The following is a 17,746-nucleotide window of genomic DNA, read 5'->3' on the forward strand; positions in this document are numbered from 1 at the left end:
TAACTATAAATTACTTAGAATAAATTGAGTATATATGTTTCATACAAAACACAAAACCATTTTATTCATTTATGATGTATCACTGGTAGAGATAATTTCTGCTCATATGTTTATTTATACATAACATAAATATTATATATACAATTATTTGTTTTTATTAACTTATTCCTCTATATGTACGAGAGGGCTGTATTTATTGTTTCATGAGTTATCCCCCCTCCCCCCTTTTTAATCATCTAAAAGTTATTCTTTCAGTACAATCAACCATCTTAGATACTTTAATATTATCATGATTCTATAATATATATCATAATACTTAGAACTACAGGAAGCATTCATTGTTTAATTTTTCTCTCTCTCTCTCTCTCTCTCTCTTGAGACTTTCTGGTGGCATATTATGGATTATCTCATCTTATAAATGGGTGATTAATAAATGAGTTATCTCCCCCTTTTTTTCAGTTTGATCTCTCGGAGGTAAAGGCAATGTACATTAATTTATAACTTTTGTGTGTATAATATGACTGAACTCTCATACAATCTTAGTTGAAGCTCGAACTGATTTTTTTTTATATTTTACACAAATGCTTCTTTTGTGTCTCAAGGAAAAAAATTCAGTCTGCTTCAAAAATGGCAATATTGTATACTAATGAATTGCATTGATTATGTATATATATATAGTTAACAATTTCACTTCCTTTTATGGTCAGCCGATGAGAAAATAAAATTATAAAAATAATAATTTCTGGACCAAATAAATCAATCGATTCCTACCATTTCTTTGTTGAAATTGTAGGAGCAAATCATTTTCAATATTATAGATTTATTAAAGAAATACAAAAACTCTTTGGCTAATATTTCTCAGTTTTATAGCCCCTTTATAAGAACCAATAATATTGCTTGTTTCTTAATTTGCAATATTAGGAAGATATATTATTAACCAATGATATTACTAGATTGTTGTAGCCTATTTTATAAGAACCAATGGTATTGGTGGGTTTCAACCAATGATTGTCGGTGATACAAATGTTTCTCACACATCATTACTATCTGTATATGTGAAAATAAATATAGAGTCAGTAATCAATAAAAGATTTGTTTTATTTACCTTAAAAGTTCATATGGCCACTTATTGTAGAATACAGTAGGTGTGTTTGTTTGTTCGCCCATTATGCTTACTTCATGCACCAGGACTTAACTATTACTTCCCCCCTGTCATTGAAAATTCATTGTACATTAACGTCCTACTTTTTGCCCCAACTGGGCTAATGAAAATCGGCACATGCAATACAGTGTGCTAGGTGGGAAATTTTGCCCAGACAGTGGTGCTATGGTCTACTCTTATCTCAACTGTCAAGCGTTTTTTTTTTTATGTGCACACAGGACCTTGGTTTTTGGTCCCATCCTAAGCAACTAGACACTGTCCTTGTCATGCCTTTCTTCCAACACCACTGACAAGGGAATACCACACTGATCGAATCCTGTACCCCATTAGTGAGCCAGCCCCTTTCTCACTTAGCTACCCGGCTCCTAGTAAAACATAAAGAGACTTAATGCAAAAAGCAGTGTATCCATTTTACTCATTCTCAGTAAAATGTATTTAATATGTGACATGCACCACACTCTGTTCTACACGTGGAAGGTCGTTTCAATTGTTTTTACAATCTAAGATATCTCACTGACACTGGAATTATGTCTTTTTTGACTGAAATCATGTACCACGTTTTCCATTTAAGCTCTTTACATATTGAATCTGCATGCATCTGAACAGAGATGATGTGCTCTAAAATACTGGGAATAGAATAACAATTATGTCAGGTTTTAGGATTAAAATGGTTATGGTCATATTCTGGAATTTAGCAATGTTGATCAAATGATTATCATTTACTTGCCAGGCAGGAAAGATAATGACAACTATCATCTGAAACTTTGCTAAAGTGGCTCAGATTCATTAATTATGTTTTTTAATTCCTTTTCCACGTGTTCTACAAATGCAGGAAAACTTGGATCTGTAAGACACAACCGTAACAACAAACCAGTCTCTTCTGTTGGATACTTATGTTCTTCATAGGCTTTAGGTAAATTGGCTTTTAACTTCCCTGACAAAACCTAAAACAAATAATTAGAAATTATTAAAATGTGTTCCATTCACAGTTTAATATGCACTATCCCAGTCATAGGAAATAGAACATACTTCATGGCAGTACATAGTTTCATATTTCATACAATGGCAATACCAAGTATGGGGACTGCAAGGGTTTCTGTCTGGTTTGTGCAGGTTGGCCTAATAAGGCCAATGGAAATTTTGAATTTAGACACAATGCCAAAGTCACTAAAAAATATAACTTATAAGTTATTTGATTTGCTTCAAAGTGTGATTTCCATGCAAGAGAACTTACCTCTGCCATTTTGGATAATGTTATTTCCCCTTCCAAAGTTTCAACAACAGCTTCTCCTTGCACTTGTTCGCCATTTGGATCCTGGAAAACACAGTTAAATTTATATATACCCTATATTTAGGAAAACACCAAATTGCATCAGGTTTAGTTGTATGGAATGTCGTATCTGCAAAAGTTTACTGTATTTGTATATACACGTACCAACATGATATTTTGTAGAATATATTTAAAGCGACTATAAGTCTATGCAAGCCAGAGAATAATTTGTTGTCATTAATAAGCATTTTTGCATATTAATTAAGAAATTCTTAGAAATAGAAAAGTATAATGGTGAAATTTAGTTAGTTGGTGCCCCACTAGACATTTTAATTTCAATGTTAAAACTTTGTCTTCTGTTCTCTACCAAGTGCTAGTTGCACTTGGTCCCCAAGGCTGATACCAAAGATAATTGAGTTATTAAACATTCATTGGATCAATGAAAATTGAAAATTATTAAAAACATTCCTGAACACAATTCCATCTGATCCATTTTCAAGTCATACCTGTGTCGCCTCCTGTGATTGGCTAGTTGTTGATTGAGAATTTATTTTAATAGGAAAATATTTGCTAAGTTTCTCTGTACATTGAGAGCATAACTTGATTCCACTGTCATTATTCACACTCTTAAATTTGATCTTAAATTTTCTGGTATTACCCTGTTGAAAAAAAATATATCAGGTCTAGTGTTATATACCATGTAAAGTTTTTCATATAGCCTACCCAAGGCTCCCCTTTCCAATTTTTTTTTCTTATTTTATTAACCCTAGATATACTCGTAGTTCTATAATTCACAAGTTAATTTTTGAAAAGAAAATAATTCATTTTTATGTGTATGCTAATTTTGAACAGAAAAGTATACAAATTTTGTTTGAATCTAAATTTCTTAATAACCCCTTATTTCAATCATAGCATGTAAATTGTCTGGAGGAAACCGGAAATGAAATGGGGGTTTAACATCCTAATTTTCTCTACCGACTGGGCTAATGAAGACGGGCATACACAATGCAGTGTGCTGTGAGGGACATTTTGCTATACTCTTATATAGAATTCCAACTGTCAAGGGTTCTTTTACATGCATGCAAATGTGTACACACAGGACTTCGGTTTTCCGTCTCACCTGAATGTCCTTGTCAAGCCCTCTGTCCTGCACCACTGACCAGGGGAAACCACGCCGGAAAATCCTGCCGAACTTTCTCAGCCAAACATTTGCTGGGGGGGGGGGGGATGAAGGACATCCTGCCTGGACTTGATGTCTTCATTATACTGACCTTGACTTTGTATAAAAACATCATGCTGTCACCTATAACTAAACCTCTCATCCATGCTCGGGAAGTAACTACGGAATGACTCTCCTGTTTAATATAAAATATAGACAACAGTGACAGTAGGTTATCATCAAAATTATATAAGGGTACATTTTCGGTTCTAATTCTAAGACCTACTTACTTCTGAAAAGTCATATTATTTCCTAATTTCTTTTGTTTTCTTTAAAATTAAATATTGTGTGATAGATATAATCTCATGCTTATAAATCCTCAACAGAACATTTGTTTGTATAAATTATATCTTATATCAAAAATGAATTGTATGAGATCAAATATCATTTGTTCAGTCCTTTTTTTGTGGTGCAACTTTCTGGCATTGCCTACTTACAATCACGGTTGTACCATGACATATTACTAGAAAACTACATTCTGTAAGAGTTAAATTTAATTCAGCTTTCTCACTCTCATAAACCTACAAAATGATTAAAAATATTTGTAATTTCATTTGAATATCATTATCTAGAATCTAAATCTTTATACTTTATATTGTGACAGAATTTGCTGTGTCAGTAAATTATCCATTTGCTGGTCAATGGCAATGCCATAAATAAAATATGATGGAAACTAAATGGAATGGAGATTTAGGTCTTGTCAACAACACTTTGGTTATTTTTGTGCTGTTTACTTCTATGGTCACCTTTGCATTGCAAATATTAATCTTCGCTTAGGCTCATTATTGACCACATCAAGCATGGGAAAAACCTCTTTTCTTTATTTAGTTCTACAATAAAAAAGGGCCTAGCCTAAACGTACAGAATAACAAACTACAGGAACAACAGAGTGGTAGCCTGCTACTATTTACTAATTATATGAATTTTTTATTTACCTCCCATCCTCCTTTCCCATGGTTTTTCTCGGTAACATATCTTGAATATCTCTCCAATTTCCAAACTGAAGACATCTATACCTTACCCTTACTGCAATGTGAAAAAAGGGAGTTTAGAATATTTAGATTGGAGTTGCTTCCCTTGACACGTAGTACATGAAATAATTTCCGCCTTTCTCTCCAAATTATCGAGCAAACATTTTGTCCGTTTACGACAATTGCGCTGCTAAATAAACAAGAATATTATTTAAACCCTCCCCGTAGGTTCAACAGACTAAAATATCGAAGACAACGTTTAATTTGAAGTTAAGGCATATTTACCGCTTCAGATTATAAGTTACGCATAAATTAGTGACGTAGTCAATAGTTGTGGTCTTCATGTAATGGCTGCCCCCTGTGTATTTGGTAAAATCATTTATTTATTTTGAAAAAAAGTAGATTTATAGCATCAGCGAGAGCTTACCTGTTAAATTTTGTTGATAGAATTATACCATACAGTGCCGAGATGACGGAAGTCAACGGCGTAAATGATACCGAGGTAAGAATAAGTGAATTATTCATAATTATATCAATATGTTGTGACTTCTAAAAATAAATAATCAGACTCAGAGACTCAAACTGATGACATTGACATGTCATCAGTTCTTTTAATAACGCATGTTTATTAGTCTAAAGAACTAACATTTGACCAAGATATTTAATAAGAAAAAAAGACAAATCGCAAATGATTTGTAATACCCGATTTAAAGGGACAATAACACTCTTGCTGGCTTAAAATCTCCAGAAAATAAATAATATCTCTATCTAAGTACTAGATCATGTTTAAGTGTCCTACCTGTTGTGTAAATTATCCATTACATCCTATTTTACTTGTCCAGAGGGTTTGAAAATATTTTTAAATCGAAGTTTCATTTAAAAAGGTTTACGTTAGACGTTTCAAACCATTATGTTGAATTTTTCAAAATTTTTAAATAAGGTGTGTTAAGATGAAATTTGTAATTGTATTATCAATTAATTGAAATATTCTAAAATAGTACAATTTGTTGACCAGAATAAAGATTGGGACATATTATTCAGTTACAACAAAAGTGGTATTGAGCCTTTAATTTAAAGTAGCTAAGTCTTTAACCCAATATCATCCACAGTCTTCGACATTATTAAACACAAATTTTTATTATTTGTCAATTTAAATCAACGTTGAAGTTATTTATGATCTTTTTAGCTCTTACCAGGAAAAGATGGGCTGCTGATATCAATTATTTAAGATAAAATAAGCATTATTGGTACACCAAATCGTGTACCAGAATGCGTTTCAGCGCCATTTGTAACAAGGTTTACAAGGAACTCAAAGAACAAGGCTAGACATATTCCACAAGTCATGTGAAACGGTGGTGCCATATTTTTATCTGGAGAGCATGGGCAATAAATACTACCAGTGTAGACTGGAATAACCAGACGCTAGATATTGCCATTCGATTGAAACTTCTTGCATATGTCTCCGAACATAACATTCATTAATTCATATTAAATTATTATATGTGTTGCGACCCATTTGTGTCAATTTCTAAGTCTCAGATATTAGCGATTTAGCACCGTTAAATATAGAAGCACGTTTTGCTTTCATTCAATATTATATAATTATGAAATGTTTGTTTGAATTTAAATTTTTAACTCATACCATAGATCTGGTCTGCACAATTTTACTAATTTTAGTCATTTTTATTATGTAGACTAGCCTACTGTAATTAATAAAGAGATATCAAAATCATAGACAGATTTTAAATGATTAGCCTTATATAATATGTAAAACTGTAAACCGTTATGAAAGAGATTGCCAACTGTGTTTTACTTTTTTATCTGCTAACTCAGCACATAACACCAATCATGAAAGATCTTCATTGGCTTCCAGTCAAAAGCAGGATTAATTTTAAACTTCTTTGTATGGCTTATAAATGCCTAACGGAACAGCAACTATTTATCTAAGTAGCCTGCTAACAAACTACAAACCACAAAGAACTCTCAGATCGCAGAATGAGTATCTTTTAAATGTACCTACTTATAAACTTAAATCATTTGGACACAGAGCTTTCTCCTGCATAGTACCAACCCTATGGAACTCCCTTCCTTTAAGACTTCCAAGAACCTGGAATCTTTCAAGTCAGAATTAAAGACATATCTATTTACTTTATCATACTAACTTCTTCAATTATATCTATGTGAAGAGCTTACAATTGCGCCATGAGCATACACGAATGGAATGTGCGCATTATAAATACACACTATTATTAACTGTGTATATGAATTATTAACGCAACCAAAGTACCGTAATACATATTATAGAAGTAGCAAACAAGTTATTTTTCATTTGATATTTTCAGGAAACAAAATCCCATGTTAAAAGTCTGCCATCAGATTACAGTGATGTTCAGTCAAGATCATATGATCCTGAGTATATCTCAGACATAAGTAACAAAATGCAGGTACCAGATCGTATATCAATGGGAGAACCAAACGATCTTCCCTACATACCAAAACAAAATGGAAGAATGAGTGACATGCATGTACCAGACAGAATTATTTTAGCAGGTAAGGTCAATCTGATTAAAATACAGATCTATATTTCGTTTCGTTTTTTTTATACTTTCGTGGCTTACACTACATGAAGATCTGATTGGTTATAGGGGAAGGTGGCATCAGAGGTCAAACGAGCCACTTTTAACCCTATGATGTCAGACATTTGTTTAACCAATCAGTGTTGATGTTTCTAGTGGGTTACCCACAGTTCCGTGCACCTCACACCAAAAACTCCCTGTAACAGACTGTTTCATTGGCTAATCCCTCACATTATCCAGAACGCGGCCCGGGTTATATACCGGTAAAGATAAGTAAAACAAAATTTTGAACTATAAAAAATGAAACGAAAAAGGAGCTATGTTATAATCAGATTGTAGGTAAGATATAACTGATCTTGCCATAAAAAAAGACCCACACTACATGTATTAATGACAAGCAGTGTATAAAATAAAATTGTTTTTTTATTTCATGGTATTTTATTTGTTGATTTTTATACAGAAAGGAGTGAAAACAACCCTGAAAGAACAGATAAAAATATTTGGTTATTGTCACTCTTTTGACAGTTTTCTTGCTATCTCTTTTAACTTTCAGGGCTGTCGGTAATTTTTCACAGTTGATTAGCAGCACTGCTAATCAAAAAGTCCAATTTTGCCAAATTTGATTAGCAAATTTAAAAATTGATTAGCAGTTTTTCAGTTTCAACATAAAAACCTAAATAACAAGATATTACTTTACTTCATAACAAATATGATTAGATTCCATTCTTACTATTCTTAGATTTTTTTAGCACTGCCACAAGTACTTGTGACAGTTTGTGAATGTGATGTAGACATTTAGTTAGGTCTTATGTCTGAAGCCAATTCTTAACAGTGACTTCCAAGGCCCCCATCATTTTAATTGTTATTTTTTGTTACGTTAGAAATCTCTGTTATAAAGCAATTTCATCTGCTTTTTATCGTGTATTGCTATTTTTGTTCAATCGGGCGCACCTCGATTAACTAGACACACGCGATATTTTACAGGAATTTTTACTTTGATTTATCATTTTACAATACGTTAACATATATTTATTTTTTTATATTTTATTTACAATACGTGGGGGATACACTGGATTTATTTCGTTCAAAATGAATATAATATAATTACTTGATGTCTCACAACGTGAGTGGTACTACTTGATTCCCTATTGGGGATCACGTGGCTAAGTGGGTAAGACGCTAGCTCGCTAGCTTGGAGGTCGGGTGTTCGATCCCTGCATTGGCCGAGAAAGTTCATCCAGATTTTCCGGCGTGGTTCTCCCTTGTCAGTGATGCAGGACGGAAGGGGCTGACAAGGAAAGCTGTCTAGTCGTTCGGATGGGACGAAAAACCGAGGTCCCGTGTACACATTGGCGTGCACGTATTGGTGTACATGTAAAAGATCCCTTGGCAGTTGGAATTCAATATAAGAGTAGGCCGTAGTGCCGCTGTCCGGGCAAAATTTCCCTCATAGCACACTGTATGGCGTATACCCGTCTTCATTAGCCCAGGTTAGGAGCAGAACAGTAGGACGTTAAACCCCATTTCATTTCATTTCATTTGATTCCCTATTTCCGGTTTAATAGTCCCTATTCATAGAGTTGGAACCAAGCTGATTGGGACCATGGCTGATTGGGCCAAAAGTCAAAGCTGATTGGGACCACATTCCAGGCTGATTGGGACCACATTCCAGGCTGATTGGGACCACCACTAGGCTGATTCGGACCACACGATAAAAAATACTAGAAACTGAGGTTTTGATATTGAATTAAGTTTAAAGGAGTTTTATCTAGGCTATAGCGTGACTATAATTGTGTGCTTTTATGTAGGCCTATGTTATTTATGTTTATATTCCATTTTTTTATGTCACAGTTACTATAATAACAGAGATTATCTCATTAATCTTATGTAAATTATCGTACGTTTTATGCAATTTAATCAGACCATTTTTATTTTATTTTATAAACTTCATAGCTTGTTTTGGAATCCATTATAGCCCATATATTGTGTGTAATTATACGTAGAAATACTGTTTAAACCAATTTATGCTAATTTCAATAAGTCATACTAATTTGAAAACTAATACTAGCAATACAGTAGCATAACGGAAATCCGAATCCATTATACATATATTGTGTGTAATTATGTTATAGAAATAATGTTTAAACCATACAAATTTGAAAATTAATACCAGCAATACAGTAGCAACGGTAATCGGTTATTTCAAATATGATGTATATAAAAGCAGTCAAAATGTTAATTCTACCTTGTAAAGAAAAAATCATAATAGATTTATAGACTCAATTTTAACACAAGTAAACAGGTAGGTGATATCTAGGAAAGTGTACTATATGACTACATGAAAATTACTCAGATCTTACTGACAGCCACAACAGGGAATTTGTGTGATTGGATCTGATTGTTTATTGGATTACTAGGCTTATCATTAATTAACAATAAATGGTGTGATTAAGGTCTTGTATATTGCTATTTGTGACTAATTACACTATTTATTGTCATAGTTGTCTTATTATCAAAAATATGCAAACATATTTTAAAGGCTCAATACCACTCTTGTTGTAACTGAATAATATGTCCCAATCTTTATTCTGGTCAACAAATTGTACTATTTTAGAATATTTCAATTAATTGATGATACAAATTTCATCTTAACACACCTTATTTAAAAATTTTGAAAAATTCAACATAACGTAAACCTTTTCAAATGAAACTTCGATTTAAAAATAATTTCGAACCCTCTGGACAAGTAAAATAGGATGTAATGGGTAATTTACACAACAGGTAGGACACTTAAACATCTAGTACTTAGATAGAGATATTATTTATTTTCTGGAGCTTTATTCTGGTCAACAAATTGTACTATTTTAGAATATTTCAATTAATTGATGATACAAATTTCATCTTAACACACCTTATTTAAAAATTTTGAAAAATTCAACATAATGGTTTGAAACGTCTAACGTAAACCTTTTCAAATGAAACTTCGATTTAAAAATAATTTCGAACCCTCTGGACAAGTAAAATAGGATGTAATGGGTAATTTACACAACAGGTAGGACACTTAAACATCTAGTACTTAGATAGAGATATTATTTATTTTCTGGAGCTTTCAAGCCAGCAAGAGTGTTATTGTCCCTTTAAATACTCGCGTCATTTAAGTAATGGTCCGAATGAGCCTTGTCGTGGTCCCAATCAGCCAAAAATCTGGTCCCAGTCAGCCAAGAATCTGGTCCCAATCAGCCACAAATCTGGTCCTAGTCAGCTACAAATCTGGTCCCAGTCAGCCAGGTCCCAATCAGCCATGGTCCCAATCAGCCAATTACCATAGAGTTATGTCCCTGTATTATATAGTACCGTATAATGAATTGTGTCTGGGTAGTTTGAGAAAAAAATGTCACACGGAGAATTCAGTTTTGTTTATAAAATTTTATTCAACATTTTATACATGTTGAAAGTGTTCAGAAAGCCTTCTAGTCTTCAATTTTAATTTTAATTTTTAATTTTTGATTAGCAACGGACAAAATATGTATCGCAAATTGCGCTGCGATACTGGTTGTCGGCAGCCCTGTTAACTTTAGGGGAATATCACTGACTATCTACATGTACATGTATAAAGACATTGTGCATGTTCAACTGCGACTGACCACTTAAAATTCACAAGTGGTTGACATTTTGTAGGGATTGTTTATAAACATCAGCAAAACTTGTGAAATATACTTAATTCTAAGTATGTTAGCCAATGTCAGAAATCAAGCATAGTAACTTTTAAAAGTATTATTCAAAGTTAATTTTTTTGTGTCCTTTAGGTGAAGACAAACATATAGGATTAAAAGAAGGTCTACGAGAATTAGAGTTAAATAAAGTTCCTTCTGCCGATACGTACGCTTATGTTGGTCTTCTGACCCCACCACGAACTTTAACACTTGAGGAGCGCTTTCCAGTGGTAGAAGATAATGTTGAGAAACACAACCAGTTGCAAATACAGAAAAATGATTCTAATAACAGCCATTTTTACAACAGGTAATTTCAATATTAGCCTTTCCTACTAGACTATATCATGACCGAATGAAGGTAAGATTCCCGAACACAGTTTGAGTTGATGAGCTTAGCATTTATAGAAAAGATGTAGGTTAGAGTGGTAGGGTTTAGTATGATTGCACTAGAAAAACATCAAGCTATGTGGAATGTAGGTTTTTATATGAAGGGATTAGACCCCCCCCCCCTTTAATTCTCTAAGCATTAAGCATATGTGTCAAAAAAGAAATCCCCCGATCCGCCAAAAGGCTTGGAAATAGTCAGACTAGACAACAAAATCCATTTTTAAAGAGTTTATGTACAAGCTATCAAATTATATGGAGAATAAATTGGTGGCTGAATGGTGTAGTTCAGCCTCATGGTAGCAATGTAAAAATATGCTCACATGTTCAACAAATTCAGTAAGAGTCGATTAGTGAGATGAAAATATAAGGTTCTGTGCGCCCATGAAAGAACCCTTGACAGATGGAATTCAATGAAGCAAAATCTCACTTATAACACACTGCATGACGTGCCTGTTTTCATAAGCCAGTTTGGTGCATTAGTAGGACAATTGGCTACAAAAGTGTAACAAAATTTTAGAATGATTATATTCCCTTTAATTTTGTCATTTCAGCACGGCACCCTTGCCTTACACTCCAGGTTATTCACCCAACGACTCCATCTTGGTTAATGAGGAAGACGAAGCTACTGTATTACGGACACATGTTGCTAAATTATCCAGAAGAATAGCAGTAATGGAACAAGACAACCAGAGACGATCTCAGCGAGAAGTGTTCCTCTATCCTATGGTTATGGGTTATTTCGTTCTGCGTTTTTTCTTTTGGTTTTTCAAAAGTAAATGATGATATTGCAGCAACTAGGATCCAATTTGTTACGAGTTTTGCAAATTTAATAGAGGTTTTCCCCATTTTTCAGTAACCCACATTTTTGGTAGGGTGCATATTCTACAGTTCACAATGTAACAAAAACAAATTAAACTTTAAACAATGAAATTGATAAGGATGCTATAAACTGATCGCCAGATGTTTATCAAATTTTCTCCATATTTATCAAATTTTCTCCATATTCATTTTCTAATATTTACTAAACTTGCATTTCGTAATTAATAATATAATTCCTTGGGAAGAATTATCTTAAGTAATGTGTTAGGCATATACACAATAGAGACATTTGGCAAGCGTAAATTCCTGGTCTGTATTGCGTATCCTTAAGGATTTTGCGTGTGACTTCATCAATGTGTGTGTATTTGTCATACGTGATACGGCACATGGATACGGCAGCATGTATTGAACAGCTTTTCTCAGGATTTTAAAAATGTATTCTTCCTGTCTGTCTGCATGCTGGTTGATCTACATGCAAAATTTGGGGAGATGGGACCTTGCAAATCTATAAATGATGTGGTTCTGTGGTAAAGGGGTATAAACTTTCTGAAATGATATATTAGTGAAATGCAACATTGCTGTTGAGTCGAAGTGAAAGATTTTTAATAAGATTCGACATTAATTTTTTTTATAATAGCTCAGCGACTTCACTCCCTCCAGGAATTTGTAGGTTAGGCACTTGACTAGTACTGATGGTGATCTTGTTAGATAACTACCATCATGCTGTAATAGAACTAAGTTCTGCTGAGCGACTCATACGTATGCTGCGCGTAAATCTTCCAAAACTCTGCAACTGTTTTGACAGAACATATCCGTATCTGATACGTGATACAGATGGGAAAAATTCTGCTTTTCAAAAGTCTCTAATGCATATGTGACTTACACTGGATGACACAAATCAAGAAGACTATCAATGTTTGGTACATTTGAAAAGAAGCCATGAGTAACTAGATCTATAATTTGTGATAACACAGAGATCAGTCTACTTTAAGAATACATCTCAACCGTCTTATGGTACATTATTTATGTAAGGAAAAAGTGATAGATCGAAAAATTAGTTTACTATTCTTTTATGTGGTTCGAATCTGTTTTACATCTTTTTCATACACAAAGACTAAAAAAACATTTTCAATCTCATTTAATATGTCAAGATTCCTGAGGTATATTTAGTGTTTTCGAATAAATTCGTTGATGTAGAAATGAATGTGTCAGGCAACCAGCTTCAATGGTTTTGTACAAATAGCTGTGTGCAATTGTGATGGTAAAAACCACTTAGCTGGATTCTTAGTTTCATGATTAGACGGTTGAAATTAAATTAAAATTAGTTATCAATGGTAAAAGTAGTAAGATTATAGAAAATCTATGTGTGTTACTGAAATTTGGATGAAAAGAGAACTGTAAATGTTTTGAAAATATATACCCTAATCTAGTCGTTTGTGGTTTGATTTTATATAATCATTGAGAATCATACACTTGTGAAAAAAAATGTTGGATGCCATATCAAATTACCACTTCTCGAAAATTGGGCCATTCTACATTCATTTGGAATACATATGTGAGCAAGGAATATTTAAAACCCTTGACACATGAGACACAAACACAACTGTTATTGTAAAGTACAATAATTCATATCTTTCCATAGGGTATTCAATTTGCCATCTTCAAAATTGGTGCAAAATTTGAAATAACATTTTATATGGAGGACCAAGATTATAAGTAGCTGTTTGTTTTTGAGTCATCTTGGTTGAGGTCTTGGACTACAGCATGCCAATTGGGTATTGGTTCAATTGATGTGTATATTAATTTGTCTTTCAAGAATACCAGAGCTCAATTTAGGTTACCTAGAAGCAAATAGCTACAATGTAATCAGAATTTTCTATGCATAAGTTAGATTTGTTTTGAAAATAATTTTAGTCTTAACTTGAGGTATGTATTATACATGTACATGTAGTCTGATATATACAGTATCTAAATGTTATTTAATACTTGAACTACCTAAGTTTGTCACAAGATGCCGGTTTTGAAAACTTATTAGCAAAACTCACCACTGACGACAACTGAGGACTGCCCGTTCGCAAAATATATATATAATTTTTGAACTGCTTACTCTTGTTTTCCTCATGACAAGCTCTGTTTTTATTCGCCCACATTTTCATGTGGACATATAATGCCGTCGCCCCTGTCCGTCCGTCCTCATTTTGTTTGTGGAATGCATGTTTATATCCCAAAGATCTTGGTTCCTTTCGATATTTGAGCATATTATTATAACACCGTTACACCCTAATGATGGTTGAGTTCGAATTTCGTGAAAATCGGACCAAACCAGCCAGACAAAAGGGCTGCCCCTTGTACGCAAATAGTGTAAAATATGGTATATCAAGGTTGTGGACCCTTTACAGATCACAATTTTTATCTGATTTTGACGAAACTTGAAATATGGGTCTGTCTCCCAAAGGTCTTGGTTCCTTTCGATATTTGCATGTATCGGACCATAACCTCCTAGATTATGGCCCCTGATTGTACGAAAAATCATGTTTTTTAGCTTGTGGGTTCTCTAGAGGTTACAATTTTTATCTGATTTTAAAAACCGTTTAAATACATCACCATTCTACCATAAGGAAGGTTGAGTTTGATGAAACTTAATAATCTTTATATCCCAAAGATCTCGGTCCCTTTCGATATTTGCGCATTTCAGACCATAACTTTCTGGATTATGGCCGTTGATTGTAATAAAAAAAACGCTTTTGTTTTGCGCCTGTTCTCTATCCATTTCTTGTAAAATGTGTATCTTGCCTGGCAACTGCTGGTATATTGTAAAATTATAGTTTAATTGTTTAATATTTATGAAATAATCCAAATAGAAAATATTAAATTAAAAAGAACTTTATCTAGTTAAACTGAAAAGTCAGCATACTCGACCATTGCTAATTATTATAATTAAAGCTATAATGGGTGTGAATATTAAGGTCACTTTTAATGAAATGTTCATTTTTTGATGCCAGTAAACAGTATTTTAATAAATTATTCCTTCATACTTATCTTATATAAATTACAATATCCATGTCAATTTAATTAAATATATTAAGTGTTTGTTTGTATATGAATTGAAATTCCTGACAAATTTCAGTATGTAGAATATATTATAAATGCAACTTATAATCCAAATTCAAAATTTACTCAACCCATCAGTTGAAAAACAAGACAGTAATGTCATTGACTGACCTAGTAAATCCACCAATCCCTATTTCTCATGTAACCATAGAGAAATAACTTCCTTGGTTAAACTTGATGGTAAATGGAATGCAGATAATACCAACTTGATAATACATATTATTTTAACATTATAGGAAATTAATTTGTTAATTTTGCTTTGAGTGATGGAGTTAGTGTGTGTGTGTGTGTGATGGTTGTATTGTGGCAGTAAAGTCATTAAAAACAAATCTTGTATTCATAGTGTATAAAGCTTTAGTATGTATAAATCAGTGCTTATATAAAGCTTGTATATATAATAATAGTGATCAATTAGATGTAAATTTTGTCATTTGTACATTGTAGATATTTTGGTTTCTAAAACCCAGTTCTGTATTTAGTCAGGTCAGATTTACATGTGATAGTTACTGACTTCATTGATTATTTTATTGTCAATTAATCTTTGGTATACTGGTAGTACTATACTTTAGTTACCGGTATGTTTAATTAAACCTAGTTGGTGCGATATTTGTTCAGTGCAGTACTTTTGGCCCCCACAGATTTTATTCAGCACAATTCTATATTAGTCAATCATCTAGAGTGTTGTGTCATCTTCTAAATTGACTGCAAAATCATATTTAAATGCAATGATGCCAGTTTGGGTCCAAATGTGTTTGTACACTGCATAAAATATACAAAATCCTGAATATACTAGGCTGTTTAATTGTGGAAAATATTGCAGCACTAAATTATTTGTTTGATCCAACTCATTTAGTGCTATATTTCTTGGTTCAGTTGCATATTTATTATTGTATACACGCTTAGTAAATAATTTCTCCTAGACATAGAAAACCTCTACTATTTCTCCAATGTATCTTTAATTTTGCTTTTTTTTTCGATTTCTATTACACATACTGCTTACAGTTTATTGTATACTAAAAAAAGCAAAATGTCTTATCTGATTGGAGGTTGGGTGGCCAAATGGTTTAATGTGTTAGATTACAAGGTTTGTCATTGAGTCAAGTGATGTGGTTTAGATACCATGCTTGTACGTGACTTGGAGTAGGATCATCTGTCCAACATAATCAGCAGTGGCAACGTGAGATGCATTGAACATCACAGGCCAATAGCCCGTTCAGAAGCTTATTTTTAAACCAGTTCATAATCGCTGGGGTTTTTAAGACAGCATCGTGTTGCGTTCACACGTACTATAAGCCAAACCAGTTTAACTATTCTGACCTCTTCGGTCGGAGGTTAGAGTTAACTGCGCATTGGTAGATTCATATTCCTTATTCGGTTCTCGCACGCTTTCGATAACATTGGCACTGTCTGACCCAATATTTTCACAGGAATGTAACTAACTGCGTACTGCGCATGCTCGAAGCAAGCTGGAGCTGGGGTTTTTAAGCCAACCCGTTCAGACGGCTAAGATGAACCAGTTTAAAATAAAAAGCCTTCTCGAAGACAGGTCGCGAGCAGGGGTTTTTAACATGGTTTATTTGCCCCACATTTGCGTTCAGACGCTAAAGTTAAACTGGTTTAACAATCCCCAGGGTTTTTAAACCAGTTCAACTTAAGCGTCTGAACGGGCTATAACTTAACTTTGTGTTGGTCCCAAAATAAGAATGGGTCAGGTAGCTCTATTTAAGTAGTGCAGGATTATCTGAGAACCAGAATATTTATTTTATTTGGTGGTATGTTGAATGGACATAACTCTCTCATTTAAAAATACCAAAAATAAATACTGGCTGTATTAAATTCAAGCCTTTCAAGTTACTAGGGCATTGCATACACACAAAAGGCTGGTTTAAAAAATTGTGAAGCCTTTTAAGGTTTCACACTTGATATGTTTATTTCTGTATTGATATTTAATTGTTTATTTGGGCACATTTCTACATTTGAAGATCTTTACTAAACTATGTTCAGGCTTTGTAATGGTATCAGTATTGTCATATCTAGAAATTAGGAAAACATGCTAATTAATATTTGGGCATTATGTCTCTTATATTCATGTTATTGAAAGGAATATGAGGAAACAGTCCATGTTTTTTTGTAAGCCACTTTTATCCAGTATAATATTATCTGATGTATGAAGTGGTTGTATGTATTTTGAAATATTAATAATTTATGTAAATAAACCCAATAAAAACATTTTAAAATCTTGTGTGAATCAAAAATAATAGCCTATATATTAAATTCTATTTGTAAATAATATGTGTCAGCTGATAAAATTCCTAGATTATCCCTGCTATTACTGTTGCTGATCATTAAAATTTTTTTTTTTTTTTACAAATTATGATATCTTATTTATTTGAATAGTAGCAGTCAAGTGATTTCAATTTCATTGTCATCAATGATTTTCACATTTTATACCCCTTATTTGTTCTAAAATGATCTTCAGATTCACCTTATGAAAGTATGACGGGATACTTGAAAACTA

The 17,746-nt window shown here is 33.1% G+C and overlaps 2 protein-coding genes across 2 annotated transcripts; one reads left to right on the forward strand and one right to left on the reverse strand.

The window, feature by feature from the left end:
• Window positions 1-1,082: 1,082 nt before the first annotated feature.
• On the reverse strand, window positions 1,083-4,987 carry LOC126808447 (meiotic recombination protein REC114). Its single transcript, XM_050533155.2, has 7 exons — window positions 4,908-4,987; window positions 4,587-4,677; window positions 4,089-4,172; window positions 3,704-3,787; window positions 2,939-3,091; window positions 2,397-2,477; window positions 1,083-2,106 (listed from the first exon to the last, which is right to left on the reverse strand). The coding sequence occupies exons 2-7, from the start codon at window positions 4,659-4,661 to the stop codon at window positions 1,930-1,932; spliced, it is 654 nt and encodes a 217-aa protein (XP_050389112.1). The 5' UTR covers window positions 4,662-4,677; window positions 4,908-4,987; the 3' UTR covers window positions 1,083-1,929.
• Window positions 4,945-17,468, forward strand: LOC126808446 (transport and Golgi organization protein 11). Its single transcript, XM_050533154.2, has 4 exons — window positions 4,945-5,124; window positions 6,965-7,172; window positions 11,005-11,218; window positions 11,850-17,468. Exons 1-4 carry the CDS (start codon window positions 5,092-5,094, stop codon window positions 12,076-12,078), a joined length of 684 nt encoding a protein of 227 aa, XP_050389111.1. The 5' UTR covers window positions 4,945-5,091; the 3' UTR covers window positions 12,079-17,468.
• The last annotated feature ends 278 nt before the right edge of the window (window positions 17,469-17,746 follow it).

This window comes from Patella vulgata, chromosome 1, assembly GCF_932274485.2.
Source record: "Patella vulgata chromosome 1, xgPatVulg1.2, whole genome shotgun sequence".
In the NCBI taxonomy this organism is placed as follows: domain Eukaryota; kingdom Metazoa; phylum Mollusca; class Gastropoda; family Patellidae; genus Patella; species Patella vulgata.